This window comes from Moschus berezovskii, chromosome 14, assembly GCF_049115385.1.
Source record: "Moschus berezovskii isolate FMDL1 chromosome 14, NW_MosBer_1.0, whole genome shotgun sequence".
NCBI classification, from domain to species: Eukaryota; Metazoa; Chordata; class Mammalia; order Artiodactyla; family Moschidae; genus Moschus; species Moschus berezovskii.
This window is the reverse complement of record NC_142473.1, coordinates 83768594-83783440: the sequence shown is the minus strand read 5'-3', so window position 1 is coordinate 83783440 and position 14847 is coordinate 83768594. Positions and strand designations below refer to the sequence as shown.

General features: G+C 39.0%; 1 protein-coding gene across 1 annotated transcript; it reads right to left on the bottom strand.

The window, feature by feature from the left end:
- Window positions 1-11541: 11541 nt before the first annotated feature.
- LOC148775706 (olfactory receptor 4C6-like) lies at window positions 11542-13974 on the bottom strand. The gene is made up of 2 exons (XM_088843412.1): window positions 13891-13974; window positions 11542-12468 (listed from the first exon to the last, which is right to left on the bottom strand). The coding sequence occupies exons 1-2, from the start codon at window positions 13972-13974 to the stop codon at window positions 11542-11544; spliced, it is 1011 nt and encodes a 336-aa protein (XP_088699538.1).
- Between the last annotated feature and the right edge of the window lie 873 nt (window positions 13975-14847).

Here is a 14847-nt window from a genome sequence, read left to right as displayed (position 1 = left end):
TTGCACTCTTATTCCAGTTATTGCAACTTGAGCAATGAACAGGAAATATACCTTTTAAATAATCTGCTGTTATCGTCATGAATGTGAAATTCTGTATTAGACAAATATTAATGGCAAGCCACTCCAGTACTCTAGCCTGGAGAATCCCATGGATGGAGGAGCCTGGTAGGCTGCAGTCCGTGGGGTCGCTAAGGGTCGGACACAACTGAGCGACTTCACTTTCACTTTTCACTTTCACACATTGGAGAAGGAAATGGCAACCCAATCCAGGGTTCTTGCCTGGAGAATCCCAGGGACGGGGGAGCCTGGTGGGCTTCCGTCTATGGGGTTACGCAGAGTCGGACATGACTGAAGTGACTTAGCAGCAGCAGCAGCAGCAGCAGCAGCGATCAGAAATAAATGTTATTTCATATGCCATTATCTCAAATATTCCAGTTTATCTTTTTTTTTTACAACTTCTAAAAACACCATTTAGAATACTCAGAATTCCTGAAGTTATGGTACTAAGTGAAGGATGGCGGGTTATTGCTCAAAAGTTAGTATTTTTCTCTTAAGCGTCTTAGATCTGGAGTAATTTGGGGAGATACCTGTGTGTCATCAGGTAGTTGGTATAGGATCCAATCATGGTTTTATTCCCAGGAGAGCTTGTCTTGTTCAAGTATCTGAAAATCCACAAGTCTCAGAAAAAAGCAAAGACGGAGAAGACAGAAGATGTACTTTTAAAAAGAAGCAATGCTGGTTTTCAATAGATACGGTCTTCACTTCTACTCTTGAAATGGATGTTACAAATTTAAAATGACTATATTTGTTAAGGAGATAATCTTTTGATGTGGGGGCTGGGAGAGAAGACCTAAAAGAAAAGCATGCAGGCAAAGCTGAAAAAATAGATAAGGGTGAAACACTATCTATTTAGCGTTAGGCAGATTCTTCTGGGCTTAAAGAGCTGTCTTATGGCAGAGGCCACAGGGAGAAGCATTGCTTAATTTAAGGAGGCTCTTTGTCCACTTCCCCTGACTCAGTTGCCCTAGATGCCCATCTTTAGAGGAAATTCTCCACTCACTTTATTTCTTTGCAGAACTTGCCATTCTTTGTGGAAAGTTCAACGGATTGTCCGGAGATTATTTGTCACTCAATAGTCCAAGGAAAAGAGTATATAATCTTCCCTCGCTGAGCTCCTCATCTGTCCGTATGATTCCTGATTATCTGACCCACAGACACCTTAGAAAACAGCCGGCCTGCGAGTCAGAAAGTGGCCCCAAGGCGCTCATTACTCATGCTTTATGTATATCTCTGCTTACCATATGTATTGATAAATTAATATTTCTTTTCTGTTCAAATCTTATTAGGCATAGAACTGGTGCCAGTGGAGGGGTAAGGGTAAAAAAGACCAAATGTGGAAGAACACTAACAGATACAAATATTGATGAAAAGGAAATATTTCTACCCAATATTTCTCAGGAGTGCTCATCCCCCATAAATGACACATTATCTTTCACCTTAATTATAGTTTTCAGGCTCTTCATTGCCGTGTTTCCTCCAAAAGTTTTCTGAGAATTAGGTATTTACCTTTTCAAATTAAATGCTTGAAATGTGGAAAGTGCCAATTAAAAACTTATGATGCTATTTTGGGAGAATAGAAGGAGTAATAAAAAGCAGAGACATTACTTTGCCAACAAATGTCCGTCTAATTAAGGCTATGATTTTTCCCGTGGTTATGTATGGATGTGAGAGTTGGGCTGTGAAGAAAGCTGAGCACCGAAGAATTGATGCTTTTGAACTGTGGTGCTGGAGAAGACTCTTGAGAGTCCCTTGGACTGCAAGGAGATCCAACCAGTCCATTCTAAAGGACATCAATCCTGGGTGTTCATTGGAAGGACTGATGCTAAAGCTGAAACTGCAATACTTTGGCCACCTCATGCGAAGAGTTGACTCACTGGAAAAGACTCTGATGCTGGGAAAGGTTGGGGGCGGGAGGAGAAGGGGACGACAGAGAATGAGATGGCTGGATGGCATCACCAACTCGATGGACATGAGTTTGAGTGAACTCCGGGAGTTGGTGATGGACAGGGAGGTCTGGCGTGCTGTGATTCATGGGGTCGCAAAGAGTTGGACACGACTGAGCGACTGAACTGAACTGAACTGAACTGAATGATTCTATAAAGTGATATACAATATTCTGTGCAAAGTTTTCACATGGAGATGGAAAAGTTTCCATTTTCCCAAAGCTATGTGAAGATCACTGTTTCCATAAACCTTGTCTTTTTTTAATTTTTTAATTTATTTATTTTAATTTGAGGCTAATTACTTTACATTATTGTATTGGTTTTGCCATACATTGACATGAATCTGCCCTGGGTGTACATGTGTTATTTCTAGTACTCCTAGCTCCTGGTGAGGGTTTATCTTCTCACACTTCCTTACATCAACATTATGCATAAACTTTCTTACATTCTGCTATCTCTAGAATTTGTAATGAAAACAATAACACATGAAATACATTCCTCTATTATTTCATTACAATTATGAGTTTTAACATGTCAAGATTTATTGAGTTCATAACATCATTTTTCCTCATTTGTGTTCATTTTATTTATTTCTTATATTAACAGTAAATCTTAAAAAAAAAACTCTTTCACAGAGTTCTGTGGTTAAAAGTGCATTCAAAATAGATATGGATATATATTAGAAAATTGTGATGGCTAATTTTGTAATTACACCACTAGAGTAATACATGAAAAATGTTTTTCACTTACCTGCTAGAAGACACTGAAGAAGTGTCAATTCTGACCATCATTTATGATAGCAACCTTTTCACAGAGCAGCAAAAAAAAACATTCTTCTCTGAATTCCAGGGGGAATATTTTAAGAAATAATGACATAAGGTTTTGGCATCATAGACAGTGTTCTCCCTAAAGTTTTCCCCACTATGCTAGTCAGAAACATTTCATATGTAATAAACAGCTTTCATTTGTCTATTTATCTTATTAGGAAAACAAGTCAATTTTTCTCATGCCCTTTAATCACATATAAACAAGTATTTGGAATTCTTAGCTTCCTCCCTCTGAACAACCTTACCAGGGAAAAAAGAGGAATAAAACAAATGAATGGTAGAGAGAGCAGGTTAAAAAAAAAAAGAATAAAAATAGTTATTCATTAAAAAGAAAGTGGGTCATCCAGAAAGAGCTATGCTACCAGTTAGTACCTAAATTGCCCTTCCTGGTGTTAGAAACTTAGCAGAACAGAAAAGTGTGCTATAATATAGTCAATGAAATGAGATATTTAGATAGGATCACGGACTCAATGGACACGAATTTGTGCAAATTCTGGGAGATAATGGACAAGGAAGCCTGGTGTGCTACAGGCAACAGGTTGCCAAGAGTCTGAGCTGACTGAACAACAACACAGTCTAAGTTTCAAACAAACAAAAAAAAATCTAAGCAAGAATTTAACACATAAAACAGTGTCTTTTAAGAAAGAAGAGGATACAATTTACATTTCTTTAAAGAGTAACAACTTTGAGCATCTTTATAAGTGCCTCTTGACCAACTGCATGTCTTCTTTGGAAAAAGTTCTGTTAGGTCTTCAGTTTGAATCAGTTGTTTTTTTGTTTTTTTAACTGTATGAGGTATGCATGTATTTTGGATATTAACCCCTTATCAAACAAATTATTAGCAAATATTTTCTCCCATTCAGGATATCTTTTCATCTTGTTTATAGCTTCCATTGCTGTGAAAATACTTTTAATTATGATCCATTAAAAACATTGCTATGATTTATGTCAGAGTGTTCTACCTATACTGCCCTTTAGTTGTATGGCTTTCAGTCTGATATCCAGCTCTTTAATCCATTTTGAGTATACCTTTAAAAGTATATGGTGTTAGAAAATGTTTTAATTTCATTCTTTTACATGTAGCTTTTTAATTCTTTTACCATCATTTAATGAAGAGGATGCCTTCTCCAAGTGCATATTCTTGCCACTTTTAAGATCATAGATTAATGGACCATAGTGTGTGGGTTTATTTCTAGGCTGTCTGTTTTCTTACATTAACTTCTCTGTCTGCTTTTGTCCCTTGTTTTGATTACTGTAGCTTTGAAGTAGTCTGAAATCTTGAAAGTTGAAACTTTAAGCTCTGTCCTTTCTAAAGACTGTTTTGGCAAATTAAACCACAGTGAAGTATTATTTCACACATCAGTTCAGTTTAGTTCAGTAGCTCAGTTGTGTCCAACTCTTTGCGACCCCATGGACTGCAGCACACCAGAACTGACTGCCCATCACAAACTGCCGGAGTCTACCCAAACCCACGTCCATTGAGTCAGTGATGACATCCAACCATCTCAACCTCATTCGTCCCCTTCTCCTCCTTCTTTCAATCTTTCCCAAAATCAGGGTCTTTTCAAATGAGTCGGTTCTTCACAACAGGTGCCATAATATTAGATTCAGCTTCAATATCAGGCCTTCCAATGAACACCCAGGACTGATTTCCTTTAGGATGGACTGGTTGGATCTCCTTGATGTCCAAGGGACTCTCAAGAGTCTTCTCCAACACCACAGTTCAAAAGTATCAATTCTTCAGTGCTCAGATTTCTTTATAGTACAACTCTCAAATCCATACATGACAACTGGAAAAATCATAGTCTTGACTAGGTGGACATTTGTTGACAAAGTAATGTCTCTGATTTTTAATCTACTGTCTAGGTTGGTCATTGCTTTACTTCCAAGGAATCAGTTCAGTTCAGTTCAGTCGCTCAGTCGTGTCCGACTCTTTGTGACTCCATGAATCAGAGCATGCCAGGCCTCCCTGTCCATCACCAACTCCTGGAGTTCACCCAAACTCATGTATATCACTTTATAGAACCATTCAGTTCAGTTCAGTTCAGTTCAGTCGCTCAGTCGTGTCCGACTCTTTGTGACCCCGTGAATCACAGCACGCCAGGCCTCCCTGTCCATCACCAACTACCGGAGTTCACTCAAACTCATGTCCATCGAGTCGGTGGTGCCATCCAGCCGTCTCATTCTCTGTTGTCCCCTTCTCCTCCCACCCCCAATCCCTCCCAGCATCAGAGTCTTTTCCAGTGAGTCAACTCTTCGCATGAGCTGGCCAAAGGAGCTTCAGCTTTAGCATCAGTCCTTCCAATGAACACCCAGGATTGATCTCCTTTAGAATGGACTGGTTGGATCTCCTTGCAGTCCAAGGGACACTAAAGAGTCTTCTCCAGCACCACAGTTCAAAAGCATCAATTCTTCAGCAATCAGCTAAGCATCTTTTAATTTTTTGACTGCAATCACCATCTGCAGTGATTTTGGAGCCCCAAAATATAAGGTCTGTCACTGTTTCCACTGTTTCCCAATCTATCTGCCATGAAGTGATGGGACCAGATGCCAAGATCTTAGTTTTCTGAATGTTGAGCTTCAAGCCAACTTTTTCACTCTCCTCTTTCACTTTCATCAAGAGGCTCTTTGGTTCTTCTTCTCTTTCTGCCATAAGGGTGGTGTCATCTGCATATCTGAGGTTATTGATATTTCTCCCGGCAATCTTGATTCCAGCTTGTGCTTCTTCCAGCCCAGCATTCCTCATGATGTACTCTGCATATAAGTTAAATAAGCAGGGTGACAATATACAGACTTGACATACTCCTTTTCCTGTTTGGAACCAGTCTGTTCCATGTCCAGTTCTAACTGTTGCTTCCTGAACTGGAGAAAGATTTCTCAAGAGCCAGGTCAGGTAGTCTGGTATTCCCATCTCTTTCAGAATTTTCCACAGTTTATTGTGATCCACACAGTCCAAGGTTTTGACATAGTCAATAAAGCAGAAATAGATGTGTTTCTGGAACTCTCTTGCTTTTTCAATGATCCATCGAATGTTGGCAATTTGATCTCTGCCTTTTCTAAAACCAGAACATCTGGAAGTTCATGGTTCACGTATTGCTGAAGCCTGGTTTGGAGAATTTTGAGCATGACTTTACTAGCGTGTGAGATGAGTGCAATTGTACGGTAGTTTGAGCATTATTTGGCATTGCCTTTCTTTGCAATTAGAATGAAAACTGACCTTTTCCAGTCCTGAGGCCACTGCTGAGTTTTCCAAATTTTCTGACATATTGCATGCAGCACTTTCACAGCATCATCTTTTAGGATTTGAAATAGCGCAACTGGAATTCCATCACTTCCACTAGCTTTGTTCGTAGTGATACTTCCTAAGGCCCACTTGACTTCATATTCCAGAATCAAATCCCATATGATTATATAGTGGAAGTGAGAAATAGTTTTAACGGATTAGGTCTGATAGACAGAGTGCCTGATGAACTATGAATGGAGGTTCCTGACATTGTACAGGAGACAGGGATCAAGACCATTCCCAAGAAAAAGAGATGCAAAAAAGCAAACTGGCTGTTTGGGGAAGCCTTACAAATAGCTATGAAAAGAAGAGAAGCGAAAAGCAAAGGAGAAAAGGAAAGATATACCCATTTGAACGCAGAGTTCCAAGGAATCGCAAGGAGAGATGAGAAAGCCTTCCTCAGTGATTAATGCCAAGAAATAGAGGAAAACAATAGAATAGGAAAGACTAGAGATCTCTTCAAGAAAATTGGAGATACCAAGGGAATATTTCATGCAAAGACGGGCTCAATAAAGACAGAAATGGTATCGACCTAAAAGAAGAAGATGATATTAAGAAGAGGTGGCAAGAATACATGGAAGAACTATACAAAAAAGATCCTCACAACCCAAATAATCACGATGGTGTGATCACTCACCTAGAGCCAAACATCCTGGAATGTGGTGTGTTCTAACATCTAATAAATCTTGTTTCCTATTCTTCTTTTCTTTTCTTCTGTCACCAAACTTAATTAAAGACAAGCACACATGCATATAATATTAGAATTGTTATATCAATTTCCATGAAAATATGCTTTGGCATTGGGGCCTGTTTAGGAAATCTATTAGTCATTCAGGTGGAAATACCATGGAGGAATTTGGATTTCCAGGTCTCAACATCAAAGAATCATGGCTCAAAGAGTGTGCCAAGAAAGATGGGATGAAACACTGCTGGTGGATTCTGTAAGATGAGAAGTGAGTGATGACAGTTATGTGGAATAACGTAGAGGGCACTGGTGACCCAGAAAAGAGAAATTTAATTGCTGAAAGTGTTTAAACCAAACAGAAGGAGAGAAATGGGAGACAAGTGTTAGAGAATCTCTTTTGTTTTGTAAGAAAGAGGAGAGAATGAAATGAAAGAGCAACTGATGAAGGAAAAGGAATCAATGGGAGATTTCACTTTAATGAAGGGTATAACAGACTTGCTTCTTTGCTGAAGTAAAATGATCAAATAAAAAGCAAAATGTAGATAAAATAGATATAGAAGCTATTTTTAGACCAATGCCTTCATGCAAACAGGAAGGAAATAAGGTCTAGAGTACAATAAAGAGGGTGATTGCTTTGCATGGGAGCACAGATATGAAGGAATTTTTAAGAGTAGGTAAGAATCACTACGGATGCTGATTGCAACCATGAAATTAAAAGACGCTTACTCCTTGGAAGGAAAGTTATGACCAACCTAAATAGCATATTAAAAAGCAGAGACATTACTTTGCCAACAAAGGTCCGTCTAGTCAAGGCTATGGTTTTTCCCGTGGTCATGTATGGATATGAGAGTTGGAATGTGAAGAAAGCTGATCACCGAAGAATTGATGCTTTTGAACTGTGGTGTTGGAGAAGACTCTTGAGAGTCCCTTGGACTGCAAGGAGATCCAACCAGTCCATTCTAAAGGAGATCAATCCTGGGTGTTCATTGGAAGGACTGATGCTAAAGCTGAAACTCCAATACTTTGGCCACCTCATACAACGAGTTGACTCACTGGAAAAGAGTCTGATGCTGGGAGGGATTGGGGGTGGGAAGAGAAGGGGATGACAGAGAATGGCATCACCGACTCGATGGACATGAGTTTGAGTGAACTCCGGGAGTTGGTGATGGACAGGGAGGCCTGGCGTGCTGTGGTTCATGGGGTCGCAAAGAGTCGGACACGACTAAGCAACTGAACTGAACTGAACTGAATAAGTTGGATGTTTGCAGTAGTTTTTGTATTTTTAGACAAATACTCTCCTTCATATAAAAATGTTATCTTATTACTACTTTGCAATGTCTTTGTATCATAAATATTATTGAAATTTTCTATTCTGATACACAAATTAGAGTATTTGCAATCAATTATCCACAGTGAGTTTTTTTTAAGGAAGCCAGACCAAGATTTGCTTCAAAATAAAGAGTATTAAAGAACCAAACAAAAAAAGTGAGCAGTGAGCTGAAAAGTAATATGTGTAATGAATAAAACTATTTCATGTGAAGAAATTAGGGCGACATACAGAAGAGAGAAGATATTTATGGAATCTAATTGTAGGTAATAACTTCAGCATGAATGGTCAGAATGGCCTTACCTTTGTAAAAGAAAATGTAAATTCTGGACCTACTCTTATGCTACAGAATTACCAAAAATATTATTTAGCTTTAGGGATATCATTATGAACCTTCTAATTCTCATAATTAAAATAGTAAAAATGATCATCAGAAAGTTCTCACAGAGATCAACATTTACACACTGTCAGGACTGCATGGAGATCCAACCAGTCCATCCTAAATGAGATCAGTCCTGGGTGTTCATTGGAAGGACTGATGTTGAAGCTGAAACTCCAATACCTTGGCCACCTGATGCAAAGAGCTGACTCATTTGAAAAGACCCTGATGTTGGGAAAGATTGAGGGCAGGAGGAGAAGGGGACGACAGAGGATGAGATGGTTGGATGGCATCACCAACTCAATGGGCATAAGTTTGGGTGGACTCCAGGAGTTGGTGATACACAGGGAGGCCTGGCATGCTGCAGTTCATGGGGTCGCAAAGAGTAGGACACGACTGAGCAACTGAAATGAAACTGAGCAGTTTTTTCTTCTTCTTTGACATGAGGCAAGAAAAATAATTTTTAGGTGAATCCAGATGTTCAATTTGAAGATATTGTAAGCAGCCAGTAAACATTACGCTCTGTTATGATGTAGCAAAAATCAAATGGACGCTCTGTTCAAAGATGTGTGCATGCGTACCAAGTTGCTTCAGTCATGTCCAACTCTTTATGACCCTATGGAGCCCACCAGGCTCCTCTATTCATGGGATTTTCCAGACAAGAATACTGGAGTAGGTCCCCACGCCTTCCACCAGGGGATCTTCCTGACCCAGGGATTGAATTGGTGTCTCTTATGTCTCCTGCATTGGCAGGCATGTTCTTTACCACTAGCACCATCTGGGAAGCCTATGTGCAAAGATGTTTGATGCCAAATTGTTGAGTTATCCATAAACACATGAAGGATTTGATTTTCAATTATTCTTCTAATCAAAATTATTCTGATGCACATAATTCTTTTTGAATTTAAAAGTCAACAAACAGCAGATTTCTTGATCAGAAGAAACCTGTGTAATTTCGCATCTCACCTTGCATCACATTCCCTCCTCTCCACTGATTATCCTGACCTTCTTCTATTCAAGCTGGCTTCTGCCTTATAAGTTTTTCACAAGCTTTTCAGTAGTCCCTTGAAATGCTCTTCTCATGGATGTGTTTAAGGATGATTCTGCCTCATCATTTAGGTCTCAGTTTAGAAGTAACCTCTCAGGAAAGCCCCATTGTCCACATAACTAAAGTTCTCTGGTCACATAGGCACCATTCCACTACAGTTTCTAACAATCTGTTAACATCATGACTTTATTTTCATTTCTATGTACTGTCTCCTGCACTAGAATGTAAACCCCAAGGTAAAAGAGAAGCATCACCTTATTCATGACTGTGTACCCTGATCGGACACCTCATACAATGTAAGCAAATATTCTTCAGTAAATAAATGAACCTCAAAGTTTTCGAAACTAGCTGATGATAACTAATATGAAATATATACTGTACACATTTTTGTGTATAAAAATAAATACTAGCTTAAGTATTGTCTTTGCTTGAAATACTATGACTGGTATTGTAACTATTGCTATCATATATGCCATGCATTTTTAAAACTAAGAAAACTATAACAGAATGCTAATTTAGCCTAAGACGTTAGATTTCCCATATGCTAGGTAAGGGAGGCTTTTTAAAAGATACCAGTGTCTCTCTAGTGACAGACAAAGCGCGATCTGGAGGAAAAGAAACGTCATTGGGATTCTGAAATCCAACTCTATGATGTAACAGCAAGGAAACTTTTCCCAAAGTTAAAGAAAAAGTTAGATCTTTACAGAGTTACTTTTTTTTTCATAAAAGACATAACTACAGACACTAGATTCTGAAGAATGTTGACTCCCAGTGTGAGTGATTCTTACTCTCCTTCTCTAAAGGAGAAATAACAGCAGCAGAGAATTTTGGCAGTGCTGTATTCCTTATTAAAAATTTTTTTACTCCATTTTTCCACTGTGAGGAGGGTTAACACCTCTAACCCTTATTTTTCGAGCATCAAATACACACATACACAAACATCTTTGATCCATTTATCTCTTGATGGGCATTGAGGTTGCTTGCTTATCTTGGGCATTGTAAAAATGCTACAATAAACATGGAAATGATTAAATCTCTTAGATGTCCTGCTTCCATTTTCTTTGAGTATATACCCAGAAGTGAACTTGCTAGGCCACATGGCAGTTATACTTTTAATTCCTGAGGAACCTCCATATTGTTTTCCATAGTACCAATCTACATTCCCACCAACAGTATATAAAGAGTTCTCTTTTTTCCCACATCCTCATTAAATATTAAAGTACTGAGTACAGTACTAATCTGAGATTGTGTTTGCTTCCAAAAGTTTCCAGAAAAGACACTTGGAAGCATGCAAACCATATAATTCTAACTCCTATAATGCACTACTTTTCAGTATCAATTTGTAATATTAAAAAAACCAAGTTACTTTTACACTTAATTCATTCAAGGATATTTATTAAGCACCTACTAGTTTACTGACAGTGTTCTACCCACAGCATGAAGCAGTAAATATAATCTCTGACCTTACAAGGATTACAAATTTGTTGGAAGAAAAAGATAGAAGCCAAGAAATAATTTTTAAAGTATAGTTTGTGACTTTGATACTAAGGATATAATCAGATGAAGAGTTAAAGAGTAACCTAGAAGAATTGCTAGAGAAAACCATCAGGGAAAACTTGTCTAAGGAAATAAGAGTTCATCTGAAAAGGAAAAAAAACATGAGATAGAGACAGAGAAGAAAAACTCTGGGAAAGAGAATTTCAGGAGTAAGCAGAGTAAGAAAAGCAAAAGCCCCAAACCAGAAAAGGCTTGAATTACTCAAAAGACAGGATAAAAAAATAGAGAGAGAAAGAGAGTGTCCAGAGCCTTGTGAGAAAGGGAAGGGGGCACAGAATGCACTGGAGAGGTGGTGAATAACAGGATTATAGAATCAACCTGATCTGCGTGGTTAAACGGTGCCAGTGACTGCTGAATCCTCAATAGATCGGAACGAATGGGAAGGTAAAGGCACACTGTCCTTGTAAGAAAGAACTGGTCTTGGCACGTGAGCTAATGACCACATGAGGTTCCTTGTTTCATCCACAGTCTCCTCATGGCCTTTTTCACCTCCATGTTCCTCAAGGTGTAGATCAGGTGATTCAACATGGGTGCGACAATGGTAAAGGACACAGCCATTGCCTTGTCTATGGGGTAAGTGACCACAGGCCTCACGTACAAGAAAATACAACGCACAAAGAACATGAAGACCACCATTAGGTGGGAGCCACAGGTGGAGAGGGCTTTATGCCGCCCTTCGGAGCCGCAGGACTTCAGGGAGCAGAGGATGACCATGTAGGAGGTGACGAGGATGAGGAAGATGGCCACACACATCACCCCACTGTTGAGGATGACTAAGAGGCCCAGGGTGCGGGTGTCCACGCAGGCCAGTTTCAGCAATGGAAACGAATCACACACAAAATGATCAATGACGTTAGGGCCACAGAAGGGAATTTGATACATGAAGAGCAGCTGCACTGTTGCACGGGTAAATGCCCCCACCCATGACGCTCCCAGTAGTAGGCAGCACACACGAGGCCTCATGACGGTCATGTAGTACAGGGGCTTACAGATGGCCACGTAGCGGTCATAGGCCATCACGATGAGAAGGATGATGCCCACTCCACCAAAGAAGTGGTCAATGAAGAGCTGGGTCATGCAGGTTTTGAGGGAGATGGCAGTGCTCTCAGAGAGGGAGCCCACAATCATCTTGGGAGCAATGACGGAAGAGTAGGTGACATCCGTGAGGGAGAGGTACATAAGGAAAAAATACATGGGTGATCTCAGACTCTGACTTGAGACCACAGTTACCACAGTGAGGAGGTTTCCCAAAATGGTGGACACACACATCACTAGAAACACAGCAGAGAATATTTTCCATAGCTCTGGATTCTTTTCAATGCCCAAAAGAATGAATGCTGTCACATTGTTGGGATTCCCCTTTTACTATGGGCTGATGTATGCTTATCTCTCTGAGCTGGAAAATCTACAAAAGAAAATTATTCTAAATAATCAATTATTACGAATTTTGGATTTTTATTTTTTGGACTCTCTCTGACACCCTCTTGACTTACCTTTTCCTCCAGTCATCAGTACAGCAACTTGCTGCAAACAATCGTATCCTGATAACACCCTGATCCTTGTCGTTCCCCGTACAACACCTCTCACCAGTCTATCTCTTGCTTTTCTGACACTTGCTGCTTGAGAAACGTAGAAGACCCTGCTTAATCACCCTCAGACATCAACCATGTGACAATATGGAGAATTAACATACATTTAGAAAATCCTAGCTCGCCAGTCGATAGGAGTCAGTGGATAAATGGTACCAGCCTAGCACAATCAGATTTCTCCTCCCCTGTTACTCTCTCCCCCGTTCACTGGCTTCATTCTCTTTTCCAAAATGAGCTACGTACACACAAGTCCTCTCAGCTGCTGCCTTTTAGAAACCTCAAGCTAGGAAGTTGACCTTAATGTATCACTGGACATACCTAGTAACCTCAGAACATTTTATTTCATACCATTTGTTTCATATTCTTATTGATTACTAGAATGTTCTAGTTGAAGAGCCTGCAAAGCAGGTAGGTCTACCCCAAGGGCTCTCCACTTATGAAGAACTATACTCTATTCATCTGCATTTCTTCCTATCAAATTGGATTATTATTGCATACTGTGACTATTCAATAAATCTCTCTTGTGTATCAGGCACTAGACTAACCCATGAAGCATTTTCTTCATTTTAGAGATAAGATGCTGATGCAAAAATGGTTGAAAAAAATGACAGCAAGTTCCCAAAGATAATAAACACTGAAGCCAAGTTCAAGTCCACGTTTTCCTGCATCAAAATCAATACCAACAACAACATATATTGCTCCTTTTAGTATAATGTTGAGTACTCAATATGAAAAAGATACTGAAATTTCAATAATTTCTATATCATGACAATACAGAGAGGCAAATTTTGCTACCTGTACTTATCTTATTCAATAATTCTACAATAAAATTCAATGATTAATTCAATGATGAGACTACAATGAAGAATATGTTTTTATTATAAATATAATCCTGAAACCATGATTTGTAACCTTTAACTAACCTCTCAGTTCAGTTCAGTTCAGTCTAACCTCCCAAGATTCTAATTATTTTCCAAAAATGCTGATTAAAGAAAACAAAAGCTTAAATCTCTTTCTTTGCTCCAGGAGGACCCAGATTCAACTTGGCCTGCCTCATCCCAGCAGGCAAGCCTGAGTCAACATAAATCCTTTATTCCATTTTTTTCTTGTGAAGGGGTGCACCCAGATAAAGCCAAAGATTCTAAAGAATAATAAAAACATTAGCAAAGCTACTAATCTATTTTGCACTCACTAATGACGGCAAGGTGATTGGTCTGCTATTTGCATTATTACATTGATTTTCATCACTTGGGAAGGGTACTGTCACCGATCTCATCTTGAGGATGAGGAAACAGAGTTTTAGACACATTGAGAATCTCAGTTAAAAAGAGTGAAAATTACAAATCTGCATCATCTCATTTTAAAACACAAGTTCTAAGGAAGAAATGAAGAACCCCAGGGTTAGCAGAAGGTAAGAAATCTTAAAAATTAGGGCAGAAATAAATGGAAAAGAAACAAAAGAGACCATAGTAAAAATCAACAAAGCCAAAAGCTGGTTCTTTGAGAGGGTAAATAAAATTGACAAACCACTAGCCAGACTCATCAAGAAACAAAGGGAGAAAAACCAAATCAATAAAATTAGAAATGAAAATGGAGAGATCACAACAGACAACACAGAAATACAAAGGATCATAAGAGACTACTATCAGCAATTATATGCCAATAAAATGGACAACTTGGAAGAAACGGACAAATTCTTAGAAACGTACAACTTTCCAAAACTGAACCAGGAAGAAATAGAAAATCTGAACAGACCCATCACAAGCATGGAAATTGAAACTGTAATCAGAAATCTTCCAGCAAACAAAAGCCCAGGTCCAGATGGCTTCACAGCTGAATTCTACCAAAAATTTAGAGAAGAGCTAACACCTATCCTACTCAAACTCTTCCAGAAAATTGCAGAGGAAGGTAAACTTCCAAACTCATTCTATGAGGCCACCATCACCCTTATACCACAACCTGACAAAGATGCCACAAAAAAAGAGAGCTATAGGCCAATATCATTGAGGAACATAGATGCAAAAATCCTTAACACAATTCTAGCAATCAGAATCCAACAACACATTAAAAAGATCATACATCATGACCAAGTGGGCTTTATCCCAGGGATGCAAGGATTCTTCAATATCCCAAATCAATCAATGTAATA